This window comes from Natrix helvetica (assembly GCF_964273705.1).
Source record: "Natrix helvetica genome assembly, chromosome: 3".
Taxonomy (NCBI): domain Eukaryota; kingdom Metazoa; phylum Chordata; class Lepidosauria; order Squamata; family Natricidae; genus Natrix; species Natrix helvetica.
Window position 1 is genome coordinate 30,784,680 of NC_138549.1, and position 17,818 is coordinate 30,802,497.

The 17,818-nt window shown below is 38.4% G+C and overlaps 1 protein-coding gene across 4 annotated transcripts in view; it reads left to right on the forward strand.

Moving 5' to 3' along the window:
• The window catches only part of ATP11A (ATPase phospholipid transporting 11A), a 147,072-nt gene that overhangs the window by 108,521 nt on the left and 20,733 nt on the right, over positions 1-17,818 (forward strand). For all 4 annotated transcript variants that reach the window (XM_081946419.1, XM_081946418.1, XM_081946421.1 and 1 more), the window contains exons 15-25: positions 406-477; positions 776-849; positions 1,528-1,631; positions 2,751-2,932; positions 3,638-3,889; positions 8,616-8,790; positions 9,515-9,617; positions 9,845-9,990; positions 14,313-14,372; positions 15,909-16,036; positions 17,336-17,471. In XM_081946419.1, coding sequence (XP_081802545.1) covers positions 406-477; positions 776-849; positions 1,528-1,631; positions 2,751-2,932; positions 3,638-3,889; positions 8,616-8,790; positions 9,515-9,617; positions 9,845-9,990; positions 14,313-14,372; positions 15,909-16,036; positions 17,336-17,471 — 1,432 coding nt within the window. The remainder of the gene's footprint in view (positions 1-405; positions 478-775; positions 850-1,527; positions 1,632-2,750; positions 2,933-3,637; positions 3,890-8,615; positions 8,791-9,514; positions 9,618-9,844; positions 9,991-14,312; positions 14,373-15,908; positions 16,037-17,335; positions 17,472-17,818) is intronic.

Sequence of the window (17,818 nt, forward strand, 5' to 3'; positions counted from 1 at the left end):
TGCTAAGCAACCAGAGATATTTAAGTTACCTGGCTTTATTTAGCTACTCTCACTGGTAAGGAGAGGAACAAACAAAAAATGATACCTACCCTGCACTTTCCTTAATAATGCTCTACAGTTCTCACTAATTCCAGCATTTGAATACATCTAATATCTTGGTAAAAGCAAAAAAAAAAAAAAACCTGATTTGATTACAGATAGGCATCAATAGCTCAGTTAAATTAGCTATTCTCTAATCCTTGAAATAGAAGACGGGATAAAGGAATCCTTAATCAACTTGAGTAAATGACATTTTTCTGAACTGAAAATTATATTAAACAGGTATTTTTAATATACATCAAACTGTATTATAAACCTGAAATATGGTCATTTTAATCCCTATTGTGTCTACAATTGAATTTTCAGACTTGGTTATACATATTTACGATTGAAAGACAATTTTATGGAAATTTTGAATCGAGAAAATGACATTGAAAGGTAAGTTATTTTTAATATGAAACAAGGGTGATCAATGGAATACTTCCTGTATATGAAAACACTTAAAGTCATTATAAAAATAACTTGGCAAAAATATTCTGCTTGGTTGATTCTTTAAGCTATTTTGGAAAGACTTTGAACTCTGTAAGTGAATTTTGTGTCAGAATATGGTATTTCAAAGAGATATTGTTTTCCCATCACAAGAAATATAAAAGCACGGCATCCCTATTCTTCTAAAATTAAGAATGTCTGCATGCAAATGTAACTGATTGCAAAATGTTATTTTTTTTCCCTTCAGATTTGAACTATTAGAAGTTCTTAGTTTTGATTCAGTAAGAAGACGGATGAGCGTGATTGTAAAATCAGCAAAAGGTAGTAAAAAGAAACTTCATAATTTCACATTGAAGAATACAATTTTACAGTTTATTCTTTCCAGCCCAATAAGATGTTATTAAACAAGCTATAAAAAGTTCAAACTCTGCCTATATGTCAGAAAATAATTCTCAGAGGGGAACAGGACCAAATTTGTTGGGGGAAGAATGTCAAGAGAAAGATGTACTTGGGAAAGTACTACTGTAGATAAATAATGTGTCTCTGAAGCAGAGGGTTTAGTACGCATGTGCCTAACTTGTGTCTTCCTTATTTTAATATACTATAACTATGTTAAAGAAGGTCTGTTAATATTTTCAGAAATCTGTTTAGACCAGGGGAAGAAAGGTACTGTCAAACCCAAATACCAGTCCAGAAAATCAACTCCATGGGAAAGCTGGAACTATCTTTGTTGAGATTGGCTAGAATAATAGAGTCTTACATACTGTATGTGATTCTGTTGTATCCCTTCCCTCTGCCCCCTTTTATACTTTCCCTGTTTTATACTCTCGTGAATCGGCCTGAGCTGTTTCTGAATACTATCTTCTTCCTCAGGATTTAAAAAATGTTGCCTAGGTAACCTTGCATATTTTTATTAAGGTCACTTCACTTACTCTTCTCAGATAGGTTACTCTATATTTAACAAACTTTTATCATTTTGTTTTGCTTACATATTTTCAGGGGAAATCTTTCTATTTTGCAAAGGAGCAGATTCTTCTATATTTCCTAGAGTTACAGAAGGAAAAATAGAACAGATAAGATCAAGAGTTGAGCGAAATGCTGTGGTAAGATCCAAATTCTGTTAAGTATAACTCATATAGTGTGTCTATCAAACAGAAAGAAATGTAATTTTCCCCAGAGCTACCAGAACTCTGGAATACATTGATGTCCACAGCAAATCAAGATTCCATCAAAATCATATGATAATATCATGATGGAAATCCCATCTCTCTATATTTGCATCTTTTCAATCCTTCTGTCTAACAGAAGTATATATATATTGTAAGTTGTGATATTCTGTTCATGATGACATGAAGGAAATTTTTGTCATGTATCATATTGGTCTTTTCCTGCTCCCAGCATCTACCTGTATATAGAACCAAAGATTTGAAGGATCTAACCCAAAGATCTCACATAAGAGTGATGTAATTATATATCATTTGAATATTTTTTCCTGAGATGTGAATGTATCATATGATTGTCACCATTTTTAATCTTGTTAGGGATGTAACCCTAGGCTTGGCTTGGCTTGGCAATGTATATAAGCTATGATTACTTTACTGTTACTTTAAATGCTTAAGAGATGTAATTGGTTTGTTACCTCAAGCAGCCATAAGAGGGAGCCAGAATGGCTGTTAGCTCTCTGTTTTGTTAGAAGCTGATCGGTGTATACTGATGTATTGCTACTGTTAGCTATATTTTGTGTACTAGACTGACTATTTTGATAACTGAATTAATGAACCGTGTATGACTTGGACTGTTAACCAGCCTCTGAATCCTTCTATATTTCTACATAGTAAACTACTATATTTTTATACTATTCAGTGTCTATGTATGCTGGTTTGTGCATGTTATTCCATATCACTCTCATTACGCTTCTCTGCATACTCGCTCTTCTAACGGGGAGCTTAATTACTTAACAAATCTTATTTTACTTGTGGGATCCTCAGGCATTGTTTTGGAAGATGTCAGCCATACAAGCCCTCAAAGGCTCCATCTTCTTGATGCTACCCTTTTAAATGGTATGTTTGTGGTTTTAGCATTACTGTATATGTGAGCAAAACCACAATAGTTTGTTCAACAAATCATGCCTTATACTTCTGTGCAGACTACAGCTCATTAGTAAAAAAGATGCAACCTTTCCAATAAGTATTTTTTGTGCTTTTAAAACAATTGTTTTTTAGGAGGGTTTGCGAACATTATGTGTTGCGTATAAAAAATTCACACACGAAGAATACGAGATTGTGGAAAAACAGCTTCAAGTGGCAAAAATAGCCCTTCAGGATCGGGAAAAAAAACTGGCAGAAGCATATGAACAGATAGAAGATGGGCTTATCTTGCTTGGGGCTACAGCAGTTGAAGATCGGTTGGTATTCTTCTTTCCATTCAGATCAGACATCTTGTTCTTGATCTTAAATTCAGTTGTGGTAGTTAATTTTTTTTCCTGGTCCAAGTACCTATGTGATAAAAAGATTCTGATCAGTGGTGGGATTCAGCCAGTTCGCACCACTTCGGGCGAACCGGTTGTTAACTTTCTGAGCAGCTTGGTGAACTGGTTGTTGGAAGAAACCATTAGGGCAGAGCACTGGTTTTTAAATTACTTGAATCCCACCACTGATTCTGACGCTTATAGTTCGATTGGTTAAGCATAGTTTCTCAGTTTGGACAGCGCAGGACACTCTAGTTAGCTAATTTATTGAGACAAGGTCAAAGGGATTATTTGGGAAATGAAAGCTTTTTTTTTCATTTTTAACATAATGAGCTAAGTTACAGTAATCTGCAATGATTGAATGAAGCTTTAGAATGTCACCCGGCTTAGAAAAATGATCGCTTTAGTGGCAAATGTAAAAACAGTTGAAAAACGCACCGTCATTCTTTGGAGATGAAAAATTTAATTCCTGTATCAAATTCAAATAGCTGAACAATTTGTTAATATCACAATAGAAAATATATTGTTAAAAGGATTTTAAACTGAGGGTTTACCTTATATAGACATGTAACAAAATGTAAAGTAATAGATGCACTATATTTTTAATTCCAAATTTTATTAGTTATTATTGTTGCTTCCTAGATTACAGGAAAAAGCTGCTGATACAATTGATGCCCTGCAGAAGGCTGGCATTAAAGTATGGGTACTGACAGGAGACAAAATGGAGACTGCTGCAGCAGCCTGCTATGCCTGCAAGCTATTCAGAAGAAACACTCAAATACTTGAATTGACCACAAAGAAAATAGAGGAGCAGAATTTGCATGATGTATTATTTGAATTGAGCAAAACTGTTCTAAAGCACAGTGGCAGCTTAACAAGAGATATCTACTCAGGGTAAGTTGAAAATATTGATGGTGCAGTGGTTAGAGCAGTGGTAGGATTCAAATAATTTAACAACAAGTTCTCTGCCCTAATGACTGGCTGGGTGGATGTGGCCATGGTGGGCATTGTCAGGGGTTGTGACAGACAGCACTCAGCCTCCTGCACCCCCTGGGAACAAAAATGGGCCATTGGGGACGTGCTGCACCCCCCTGCACCCCGCTTTGGGCCTAATAGGCCTGCATGCAGCCTCCTGGGAGCAAAAATGGGGGGCATGGGGACTCCTGGGGCCAGCTGGTTTGCCCGAACTGGCCCAAACCATTGAATCCCACCACTGGGTTAGAGTGCAGTATTGCAGGCAAACTCTGCCCATATCCTGGAGTTCAATCCTTATGGGGTTCAAGGTTGACTCAGCCTTCCATTTTTCTGAGGTCAGTAAAATGAGAACCCAGATTTTTGGGGGCAATATGCTGACATTGAAAACCACCCAAAGAGTCCTGTAAAGCACTAGAGGATGATATCTAAGTCCAACTGCTATTGCTATTGCTAAAATACATGCTCAAAGTTGAAATTTTGGGGAATAAGATGGATAGATTTTAAAAGCTCTTCCGGTATTCAGAGTGAAAATATGTGTTGTCTTTAGCAGAAGATAATAAGGTACTGGTAGTTCTTTATCAGTATATATGGAAAACTTTTGGGCAATGTTCCCTCTAAGCTGCGCAGCTGCGCAGCCATGCACGTGAGAAGAAAATGCCATGCAGCAGTTTCCAACTGCAATGCAGTGATTTTTGACATGCCCAGTTCATCGCCTCTTGCACGGGTTCTCCCTTTCGCACGTCTACTTTTCCCTCTCGCAATCCCAATCCTCTTCTCCCTAAAGGTCAGAGGAGGGAGGGCAAGGGGGGATTGAAATGGGGCAGGGGGAGCTCCGTCCCTGGCTCTTTTCTTTTGCGGGAGGGCTTACTTGAAGTGTGGGAATGTAGACAGATATAAAAGGGCGAAGAGGGAGTTCTGCAACCTTGGATGCTGCGGCTGCTGCCTGCTAATTTCCCACTACCTCTCACCGTCCTTTCCCCATAGTAGGGTCGCTTGTTGGTGGACTTTCTCCTCCCTCCCCCGTTGAGGAACCCATGAACCCGTCAGGGTATGTGACTTTCGTACCTGTCACCAAAGAGGGATCCTAAATTTGCTTTTCAAGAAATAAAAAGTGCTTGAGCAAGCGCGGTTAGGAGAAAGGCAAGCCATCCATCCATCCAGCGGGAGTCCTCCAGATGCGTGGGGGCTGCCCCTCGCATCGCAGCCATCTGCCGTGGCGAGGAAGAGTCAGCCATGTACCGTATTCCCCCTTTGGGGACTAGGTAGGGCTAGCAGAATATGTGTCTATGAAGTTTAAACTTTAAAAAAACAATAAAGGAGGGCGTTTGAAAAAAAAGTGGGTTGATTGCCTTGAAATAATAGGGTTGCCTGGAGGTTTGGGAGCTGGTGAGGTGAGGTGGAAGGAAAGGATGCATCCGCAAAGAATTAGAATCCTTGGTGTGTCCGCACGAGACATCTCAAGAATGTATAAGCAGGGAAAGATGTGCAGAAGAAAAGTGTGTGTTTTTCTTTGCAAATCCAACTTCCTCTGTAACAATCCTTGGTGCATTCCTTTTAAAGTCACAAGGGAGCAGAGCATTATTACATTATAATATATATATAATATATATTATATGTATATAATATATAGAACTGTGAAGTTGGTACCAAGGCAAATAATAATGTGAACTGAGGTTATGGAAGGAAACTAATAGAAAAGGCTTATTTTGATATGTTCACATTAAAAGAGAAAAAAGACTTCATATATTGCCAATATACTGATACAACTGATACAATTGCACTGTGAGTACAACAAAATAGTGACAAAAAGGCAGAGCTAGATAGGTCTTATTTTGGTTTTGTTATTTTCTACCAAAAAAGTATGTCTTCATCAGAAAGTCTGAAGAGCTGAATGAAAAGGCAGGTTTGATGCTTTGGAAAAGATAACAACGTGGCTTGGGAATGGCTTTTTGCTCTGAATGAATTGAATCTGCAATACAAAGGTATTAGCTGCTGATATGAATAAAATCAGACAAATTCCAAGTTTGATTGCTTATTTGATTTGGAAGGTACCTGGAGAGGTAAATAAATTGCACTTATGAAAAAGACGTTTGATTAAGACTTGATTGTGAACTGAATATAAACCAGCAGAATGATAGGGCTATAAAAAAAGGCAAACTTGATTTTTGCACTATATTCTGCTTCGATTAAATATCAAATATTGCTTCTTATAAGATGGATTCAGAGCAGGCAACCCCGCGTGAGCAGTTTGAAGGTGGAGGAGAGGAGTGGGGGAGGGGAGGAACAAAAGAGATCGAGGGGGTAAGAATCCTTGTGAAAAAAATTCAGGTGCTCATTGCTCAGGCATGAAAATGTGGCGCTCAAACACTATACTTATCTGCGCACACTGAAAAAAATTTAGAGGAAACATTGCTTTTGGGGGGGCCTGTGGATGTCCTCATACATTCATTTTACGGTATATCTGAGCTCCCCTTTTCATCTCTGGACCAGGAAGGCCTTCAGACTTTCAAAGTCTTACATTTGGACTCTTGCAATGGATTCTAGTGGTTTTGTCCTTGAAAACGACATGGAAATTGCAGAAGGTGGCGGAACTAGGAGGGCCCTTGCCCAATTTTGTATTGTGCACCAATTGTGCCTGTCCCTAGATCAAGGGACCCTACTCATGCTCACTTATGCCTTAGTCAGCCACCAGTTGGACTATTGTAATACACTCTACACTGGGCTGCCCTTGAAGAGAATCCAGCCACTTCAGTTCATGCAAAATGCAGCGGTGTGGGTAGTTATATCTGTTCCTTATAAAATATGTTACACTTCTGCTCCATGAACTGATTTTGAACTTTAAAGCTCTATATGGCATGGGACTGCTTTATTTGAGGGACTGCCTCTCCCCAGTTACATCCCTCAGTCCCACCAAATTTAGTAGAGAGCGTGCTGTGAGTTCTGTCATTTAGGGAGCTACATTTGGTGGACCCTAGGCAATGGGACTTCTCAGTTGTGGTCTTCCCATTGTAGACTATCCTCCCCCTCTGAGATTAGCATGGCTTCATTTTTCTTTGCTTTCTGAAGGTCCCTCAAATCCTGGTTGTGCCACCAGGCCTGGGGACACCAGAGAAAGGTGAACAAGTGAAGTAGCTCTGTTATTATAAATATCTGTTCACCAATTACTTTTTTTATAATTTTGAACAACAATATGATTATTATTTGTAATTTTTAAAAAACTTATTGTATACCACTAAGAGTTGCTTGTCTTATTGGATGGGTGCAGTGGTGAACTTCAAATGTTTTTACTACAGGTTCTGTGGGTGTGGCTTGGTGGGTGTGGTGTGGCTTGGTGGGCGTGGCAGGGGAAGGATCCTGCAAAAATCTCCATTCCCACCCCACTCTGGGGCCAGCCAGAGGTGGCATTTGCCTGTTCTCCGAACTACTCAAAATTTCAGCTACCGGTTCTCCAGAACCTGTCCGAACCTCCTGGATTTCACCCCTGGAAAGGGGGTATATAAATAAAAGAAAAGAAAAGAATAAAAATATGGTGACATACCTATGTGACACCTGTGCTTGGGGTGCTGAACTGGCTACCAGCAGACTTCCAGTTACATTCAGAGTTCTGGTTGCTACCTATAAAACTTTAGATGCCCATGGGTCTCACCTATCTGAGACACCTCTGTCACCTGAAGTCGCTGCCCATCCTGCATGATCAGACAGAGTTGGTGGGCTTAATTGGATCTAGTAGTGTGTATCCTCCAATGCAGCATCTGTCCTCTAGAGCAGTGCCCACCCCCACCTCTTAGGCACCAGGGATCGGTTCTGTAGAGAGAGTTTTTTCCGTAGACCGGAGGGAGTGTAATTTTGCATGCTGCCTGCATCCCATGGATGGGCCTTCACTTGTTTGCGTGGCCCAGTTTCTGGCATGCCATGGCCCGGTGGTGGTCCATGGACCAGGGATTGGGGACCCTTGCTCTAGAACAACAATGGAAAATAGAAGTTGCATATCTGCTATCCCATGGAAATTGATGCTGTCTGATAGCATTGGAGAGCATCCTTAAAATGTGAAAACAGCCCATTTTTATATCTATTGATATATGTCATACCTGAAGCAGACTAAGAGATTAATGGAATGACAGCCTAGTGCTGTGATGGCAAACCTCTGGCACGCGTGCATAGCCAGCCAGCCAGCTGCTCTCTTCTGGGTTCCTATACGCATACGCAAGACTAGTTGGCCAGCGCACATGTGCATGCTGGAACCTGGAAGAGAGAAGCTGGTTGGTGCACATGAACACCGGGCCACTGCACGATGGAACCCGAAAGAGCAGCTAGCTGTCACATGCATGCATGCCGGCCAGCTGGTATGGCATGCATGCGTGGTGGCCAGCTGCTCTCTTCCGGGTTCCAGCGCTCCAGCGTGCGCACACATGCTCCAGTTTTGGCACTCGATGCCAAAAAGGTTATCCATCACTGGTCTAGTGGGAAAAAAGTACTATTTTTTCCAATCCTTAAAGGGCAAACAAACCTGCTTTGGATTTATTTAAAAAGGAAACAAGACCAGGAACTCTAAATTTGCTTTATTTCAGGATGTCTTTTGGCATGTCTGCTACTGCTTAGTTATATTGCAAAGCAGCATTAATTTCTATACTTTTGTCACTCAAAGGCTTTCAGCTGAAATGCAAGATTATGGTTTAATTATTGATGGAGCAGCATTATCATTAATAATGAAACCGCGGGAAGATGGCAGCTCTGGTAACTACCGAGAAATCTTCCTTGAAATTTGTAGAAACTGCAGTGCAGTTTTATGCTGTCGCATGGCTCCTTTGCAAAAAGCACAGGTTTGTATTTCCTTCTTTCTCGTTATGCCAATATTGAAATTGTCATATAATACATTGTGGTAATTATAAAATGTTGAACGCTCTCCTTTCAATAACTGATAATGGATGAAAAAACGAAGCACAAAGAGAAAAGAAACATTTCTACAGGAAAGCAATTAGTTAACAGTTCATTCAAGACGCACTCCTGTGCAACACTCAATTATGTACATTCTGAGATTTAACATACCCCCCCCAAAACAAATTAATTTTAACAAAGGGAAAATGATATTTTTACTTACTAAATTATTTTATTAAATAATTCAGGAAAAGTGGGCTAATTAGGATTCTGTCTAAATTAATATCAGGTATATAACTGGAAAAAAGGGGAAAATGTGCAAGAGAGAAAACAGAACTCAATATATCTGAGAGAAACACCTGTTACATTTGGACCATTGTTTAATATATTCTACTTACTTTCAGTGCTATGAGAAATAGGTAAATTTGGCTCTGTTGTGTTTGCTTGAATGAGAAAGCTATCTGGAAATATTCACATGGATAATCCGTGCAGATAACTACTTATTATTTACTCCCTGTGATAAATGAAGGGGAGTACTAAGTTTCTTGAGAAAGTAAGATTCCTCAGAAAGCGTTCTCTATCTGAAAAGTAATAATCCCTTGCAAATGAATTACTGGACATAACTACAACATATAGAATTAGTAAAGTAATACACTCTTTCCCTTTTAGATTGTAAAATTAATTAAATGGTCAAAAGAACACCCCATCACATTAGCAATTGGTGATGGAGCAAATGATGTCAGTATGATATTAGAAGCACATGTTGGCATAGGTAAGTAGACAGGCTCCATCTGAAGTAAGTAAGCATCTTCATTTCCTTTCACTCAAAATAAAGGTATTGAGTCATAAGTCAAATTGTGCTGGGTCTGTCCTTCTTAACAGTCTCAAAATTGCAATCAAATGTAAACCCCAGGGAATTTCTGATATAAATTTTACAACTTGATTTCACAGCCTCGCACATATTTTACTTCACCAGCTCTCGCCGTTCTTTCCCCTCAGGCGTTATTGGAAAAGAAGGCCGTCAAGCTGCAAGAAACAGCGACTATGCAATACCTAAATTTAAACATTTGAAAAAAATGTTACTGATTCATGGGCATTTTTATTATGTCAGGATATCTGAACTGGTGCAATACTTCTTTTATAAGGTAAGAGGGCGTTTTCTTCACCTTTTAAAAAAGTTTGAAGTACTCAATAATAGTGTATCTTTTACCGTGGTCTCAGAAGTCAACAGAAGTCACTTCTGCTGGTGTACAATAGCACTGATCTACTTACACTAGCAGTAGTACACATCCCCAAATTATTGGGAAGGTTTCCTAGCATTCTGATGCTCTCTGGAGTATCAGTAGCCTCTCTCTCCATATTAATGGAAGGATTTTCTATGCACGTAGTGTGATTTTGGACTCAAGCCATGACAGCCCTTTTCTGCACTCATACCAAATAATTTAAGCTTAGGTTTTTTTTACTACTGTTTATCTGATGCGGGCAAAGAGTTTTTGAAAATGGAAAATTGGTTTGTGACCCAAGGAGGTCTGTTGGCTTATAACCTTGCAGTCCTTTTGATCCCATATTTGGTAGCAGGTGGTGTCCCTCATTGTCATCATCGATTTGCTGGCATAACAATTGTTGTATGGATAGCAAAACAAAAACCCCGCAGTCCTAAAACCACTTATTACTGGAACAATCATTACTCTAATAAATAAAGAAGCAAGTTGTTTGATGGTTGCAATATTTATCAGGTTCCTATTTCAGTCAACCAAGCTGAACAGAAGACAAATGTTTTTATGTCAAGACTGGTTGCCTGGATCATAATAACAGCAACTTTAATTGGTATTTTTATACATTTTCAACAACAAAACCATAGCTTTGTAAACTTGTACTTTAACATGCCAATTTCAGGTATTTTAGATCAGCTTATTCCACAAAGGCTTCAGGATACATGGTATATCTTGGACCAAATTATATTTTATTCCTACCCAGTACCTTGATATACGGAGCAATGATAATACATTGCTCCAATACCATGCCATTCAGCTATGGCCTCTGAAATGGCTTTATCCCAAAGACAGTAATTAATGGACAAAATAAGGTGACTCAAAGGCAAGCTATTACTTTCCCCAAGCTATTATTTTTAAGTTTGTTCATTTGTGTATTCAATTATTTATCAAATTTATATGTCCTTCCATCTCACAGAAAATGACAAAGTTCCACTTCGAGTTGAATATCAGTTTTAATATCCATTTGAACCAGCATGGCCAAAGTATTCCCATGATTGATCTATAAATAGCTCATCTGATCAATATGGTCTACTGTAGCAATTGATGGACAGAAATATATTCGTTTCTATATTATCCTCCTTCTCCAGACAACAGGGACACGTTCTAAGCATTAAGTAGTTTATTAGATGCATACTATGTCCTTGTTTCTGTATCATTTATCTTCCTTTCACTCACACTCACACACACACACACACACACACACACACACACAATTGTTTGGATTCTCCTAATCTTTCTTTTCCTAGCCTTTACCTTGGATAAAGGATTGATACTTTTGTCTTTCTTTTCAAGGGCAAATTGATAGTATCAAGCCCTTTGCAGCCATTCAGAACCCAACAAATCTTATTAACTAGATACTGTACTGCATGTTGAAATGTAAAGTGGGTGATATCCTAGATTTGCCTTACTGGCTACATTTACTTTAGCACCCCCTGTATTTGAGTTTTTGATCCTCTTGCAAAGAGACATTTGATGCAGTGGGGTAATCCTTACCCATTTTCTGGAGAAAGAAAGAATATTTTAAAATTTATTTGTCAAATTTAACTACCGTCCATCTCACCCTCAGAATGACTCTGGGCAGTGTACAGTTAAAAGCCTGAAAACTATTTTTAAATGCATGACATCAGTAAAACGAGATAGATAAAAACAAGGATAAATAGAAGTTAAGTTAGAAGTTAAGAGGCAGGACAAACAGCAACAAGGTACCAACCAAACCCAGGTTTGCATCCTGCTCAGTGAGCCCCGTGTGAGTTGTCAGAGCCAGATCTTCAAACTCCTTTGAAAGGGCAGGAGAGTGGGAGATGACTCACCTCTAGAGAGGGGATATTCAAGAGCGCCAGGCAGGAGCAGAGAAGGCCCTCTTCCTGGATCCTGCCAGTTGAAATTCTCTAACTGACAGACTCTGTAACATACCTTCCCTGCCTGACAGGGTAGGGATGAGTCGGTTCCTCAGGTAACCTGTCATTTAAAACCTAAATATGAAGATATTCTAAGCCTGAAATATTCTGCAAACCACCATTCTCTTTCCTTAGTCCCCAGAAATTCGTTGCAATATACAGATTTTGGAATTGCTATGTCAGAACTGAGCCCATTAGGTGAAATGTTGGAAGTCTCAAACTTCCTCTCTCATCAACCCACTGGTTCTTCTCACACTTTCTTCCTGCCTTGGTGTAGTTTTTACATATTGTCAGTGCTTATCTTCCAGTGGCTAAGTGGTGGCTCAGGGGCTAAGACGCTGAGCTTGTTGATCAGAAAGGTTGGCATTTCGACAGTTCGAAACCCTAGTGCCGCGTAACATAGTGAACTCTGTTACTTGTCCCAGCTTCTGCCAACTTAGCAGTTCGAAAGAATGTAAAAATGCAATTAGAACAAGGAACCATCTTTGGTGGGAAGGTAACGGTGTTCTGTGCGCTTTTGGCATTTAGTCATGCCGGCCACATGACCATGGAGACCATCTTCAGACAGTGCTGGCCCTTTGGCTTTGAAACAGAGATGAGTACCGCCCCCTAGAGTCAGGAAGGACTAGCATATATGTTCGAGGGGAACCTTTACCTTACCTTCCAGTGGTATACTGTTACCTGATGGCCACTCAATAACTCCAACATAAAAAATGTAAAGGTATTCCACAACCAGTACAACTTATTGTTAAGTAGGAAAAGTTGAAAAAGTAAAAGAAACTGACTAAAATGGAATGCATTCTATAACACCATCTACTAGCCTGTATGTGACTAGGGAATCATCCCCTTCTACTTTGAGAGCTAAATTAGTTTTGCAATGTACAGACAAAATTAACGTTATTTTTAAAATAGAAAAAGGAGTGCAGTGGTTCACATGATTACGACACTGGGCTGATGATCAGCAGGCTCGTGTTCAAGACCCAGTTGCTGCCATGGGACAAGGTGACCTCCCATCACTCACGCCAACTCCTGCAGACTCAGCAGTTCAAAAGGGGGACAACCATGAGTAGATAGATGGATGCCATTTTGGTGGGTAGCTTAGTAGGGACATGAAAGGAGAGCCCTAAGCAATGATAATGTCACCAGCTAATCTTCTCAATCCAGAAGCTGACATGACTGTAGTATTAAAAGAGAAAAAAGTAATAATTTCCTCTTTAGTTGCATGCAAAACAATTAGAAGTACAGGAGATAAGAGAACTGTGAAAAAACAGACAGCATCTCAAGTACAAGAAAAAAGTGCAAAAAATTAAGATTCTGAACAGATGTCTTTATGATGGCATTGCTTTATTATTTAGGACATACACTGAGCTTGCACTGTGAAAATATTCATTAGAAACTATCTACCCACCCATCTACTATCTAAGTGACATTCAGCTGACAGTCTGGAGCAAGAAGTGCATCATTATATTTTAATTTGTCACGGCTTGTTTCTTGCAGATATTCATTCTGTCCAGTGTGTGAGAATTCTGAGAATACAATGTACTCTGCTTGTACTGGCTTGCAATTGCAATAAATTGAAATATATATATATGTAACACAAATACATATGTATGTATTTGTGTTACAACCCCTGGTATGCCTAAATATGGGAGGAAGGTCACTACTCCCTCTTTCTGTCCTATATGTTGTATTTGTGCTGATAAATAAATAAAGGGAGACTAGTATGGATCCATTTCAAGCTGTTTAGCTAGCCATACCCTTACTGGGATTTGAACCTGGGATGTGTTACATATTAGGCAGACTTGCTAGCCACTACACCACCAGTTCTCCTCCTTTATCAGCTAAGCCAGGGAAATAAGTATGTGTTTGTGTTATCAGCACAAATACAACACAAATATAAAAAGGCAACATTAAAAATAAAAATATGGGTTTCTGCCTGCATGGTTTTCTGTGATGAGCCGAAGGACAGAAAGAGGGAGGAGTGAGCTCCCTCCCATATTTGGGCATACCAGGGGTTGTAACGCAAACACACACACACACACACACACACATATATATATATACAATATATATATTGTATTTGTCCTGATAAATAAATAAAGGGAGACTAGTATAGATCTATTTCGAGCTAATTTCAATTATATATATATAATTGAAAAATGTGTTTAAAAGAATATTAATGTAATGTCTTATTAAAAACTAACATTTATAATTGTTTGAACTTAAATATTTGACTGTATTGCTACCACTTTGTTTGTGATCATTTGTGCAATATCTTTTGCTCTTGTCTTCCAGAATGTCTGCTTCATTTTTCCTCAGTTTTTATACCAATTCTTCTGTGGATTTTCACAACAGGTATCTGAGAATATCTTTCATTTTATGAACCAACATAAATTTTGTTTTTATAGCATTTTATTTATTTCAGTCAGTTTTTCTTCTTCAGTATAGAATTGACTGTTCGTTTTTTTCCAGTTGGAGCTTTTTGGATAATTTAGCTTGCATTAATTCTGGATAGCAGTGGATGGACATCAATGGAAACACTAAAATTATATTTAATGTGAGGTTGGAAGGATTCCACATTTGCCTAAACATAGCATAGCAGACAATCTACTTTTTAATTTTTTTCTGCTGAAAAACCAGAAAGGAACATGTAGACATTTGAATCTCCTAAATTGATGACTATTTATTGAATTTAATGTGTGAACACATATTCTAATCTACTCTTTTACCTATGTAATGTACTGTAAGTAGTATAATCTTTAAAGTATGCCAATTTGCAGTGAAGGTCACAGATTTTTAAGCTTATGTACAACTGAAAGATAACAAATCTTCAGCATTTCTTATTTTTGTAAGGAACAAAATTTTGTCAGCAATGCTGCAAGACCATTCATGCTTATTTTTGTCCCCAGTTATCACAAACCATTGTTTTTGTTACTCTTCTATTTATGTGAGATATGAAGCAATAATCCACAATGATTTTGCAAGTTTTTGTTATCAGGTAGTGATTGCTGCACGAAACACAAAACCAACTTTTCTGACAGTTAGAACAATTAATCAGTGGAACAGCTTGCCTCCAGAAGTTGTGAATGCCCCAACACTGGAAGTTTTAAGAAGATGTTGGATAGCCATTTGTCTGAAATAGTATAGGGTTTCCTGCCTAGGCAGGGGGTTGGACTAGAAGACCTCCAAGGTCCCTTTCAACTCTGCTATTATATTATATTGTATAACTTTATGCCTAAAATAGCCAAAGCTAATCATTTTACAGTTGCACTTGTTTTAATGGATAAATAAATATATTCTTTAGTGATTTCTATTGTAATAGGAATGCTTATCATTAATTGGGTTTTGCTGTTTTTATATTTATTTATTGCCCATAGCCAATTCAGTACAATTTTTTATCTAATCAGGAGTAGCATACGAATTAGAATTGGCTGAATTGAAGAGTATGGTTACAATGATTAATTCTGGTTATAACCAGAGGTGGTATTCAGCAGGTTCTGACCAGTTCTGGAGAACCGATAGCAGAAATTTTGAATAGTTTGGAGAACCGGTAAATACCACCTCTGACTGGCCCCGCCCCCATCTATTCTTTGCCTCCCAAGTCCCAGCTGATTGGGGGGAAATGGGAATTTTGCAATAACCTTCCCCTGGAGTGGGGGGGGGGAATTGAGATTTTACAGTATCCTTCCCCTGCCATGCCCACCAAGCCACGCTCACAGAACCGGTAATAAATATTTTTGAATCCCACCACTGGTTATAACATTCATTAGCTAGGATTGTAGTAATATAATATCTGCTAATTGATGATTTCCAGTTTCTTTTATTTCCCCTTATAATTCCTTTTATGACAATATTTTACTAACAAAATTAATCTGTTTTTTTTGTCTACAGCCTTTATATGATACTGCGTATCTTACTCTGTATAATATCAGCTTTACTTCACTTCCTATTTTGTTATATAGTCTAATGGAACAACATGTGAGTTCTGAGACACTCAAGAGAAACCCTATACTATACAGGTATATGCTCATTGTTTGAACAGGCAGATGAGGCCAGTTACTTCATATTGTATTTCTGAGGGATAGGCAAGCCTTGAGTGTTGGAGCAAGGGATGTTTATGTCAGTCAAATTTATTGTGTGCATATGTTAAATATTCCAAGAAGGAAAACAACACAGTAACTTTGTTTAGGATTTATTAATCAGCACACAAAGCTAAAAATTACAGCCCGTGTACCCAGTAATAATTATTGTTTATAATTGAAAAACAATTGAGTTCAAATTTGCTTAAACACAAAACATAGTTGTAGTCTAAGCATTGTCACAATTTCTCAGCTAAACTCTGTTATATAGGATTTATCAATGGAATCACTGATGAATAAATAATTTCAGTAATATACAGTAATTAATATTTACAAAAATCACTTGGGAACAAATATCCAAGGATGGGGTATATAATCTGCATCTACTTAAAAAAAAAACCTTCACTGAAATGAAACAGTGTTCTGGGGACATCTAGTGTTGTTTTTTATTACTTGTATGTGTGCTTTTGAGTAATTTTGATTCCTGGAGACGGCTTGGATTGGTCCCTGAAGTTTTCTTGGCAAGATTTTGAAAGTGGTTTGTTACTGCCTTAGAGGGCTAAGGGTTGATCACAGGTTCACCCGACTAGCTTTATACCTAAGGCAGGACTTGAACTCACAGTCTCCACCTGGTATCTCAACTAAATTGGCTCTCTTAAAATAAAGTAAATAATGTATTGAATATATCTGAGTCTTGCTATATGAAAGAATTTAAGACAGCCTTGCTCATCTTGGTGCCCTGCAGATAAAGTGATCTTCAATTCCCTTAATTCTCCCTAGAAGGGAATTATAACAGTTGAAGTGAAACACTTCTAGTGAAAATCCTGGTTTAAGGCTCAACAAAAAGAGAGAGAGAGACTGAAACATCAGCATCGAAATCAGAGATGGGATTAACTTACCTTCCCTACCAGTTCGCAAATGTGAGCGCACACGCCTCATCTGTGCATGCACAGTGCTCACGCATTACGTCGGGATGGGTGGGCGGAGCCTCCCGCAGCTGCCGCTACTGGTTGTCCGAACCGGAGAGAACCGGCTTAATACTACCTCTGATAGAAATACATGCTGCCTGGGGAATTTCTGGGAAGTGAAGTCACATAACTTAAAGCTAGCAAGGTTAAAAAACCTCTGGTCTTCATAAAGCCCATAGAAACATTGCAGCATTTCTTTTTATAATAAAAACATTTCTTTTTTCTTTATTTCAAATGCTAAAAAAAATGAGTAACATGTATTATTATTCAGGGATGTTGCCAAGAATGCTCATCTACGATGGCGTATATTCATTTACTGGACATTCTTGGGAGTTTTTGATGCTGCCGTCTTTTTCTTTGGTGCCTATTTCTTGTTTGACAATTCAACTATGACCAGCAATGGGCAGGTTTGTATCCAAAGTTTTGGAAGCTGTTTTAGAGGAAATAATTAGTTTCTCTTTGGGTACATTTATACTGGCGTACATTCTCTAAAGATTCAGGAATGTCTACAGATAGAATGAAGTATTCTTCCTCATTAAATGTAATTCTAAGTTTCCTAATTCTGCTCTAGTTATTACAATAGGCAATTTTTAAAATGGGAAGCTGGTAGGGGTGTTAACCTTTGAACGTATGTTGAGTTCAGAATACAATTTACCTTAAAGCCTTGGGACTATATTTCCTGTAGATTATTTTACTCTGATGTATCCCTGACATTCCTCTTCAGAGGTTCAGCTCCAAGCGTACTCAGATCAGA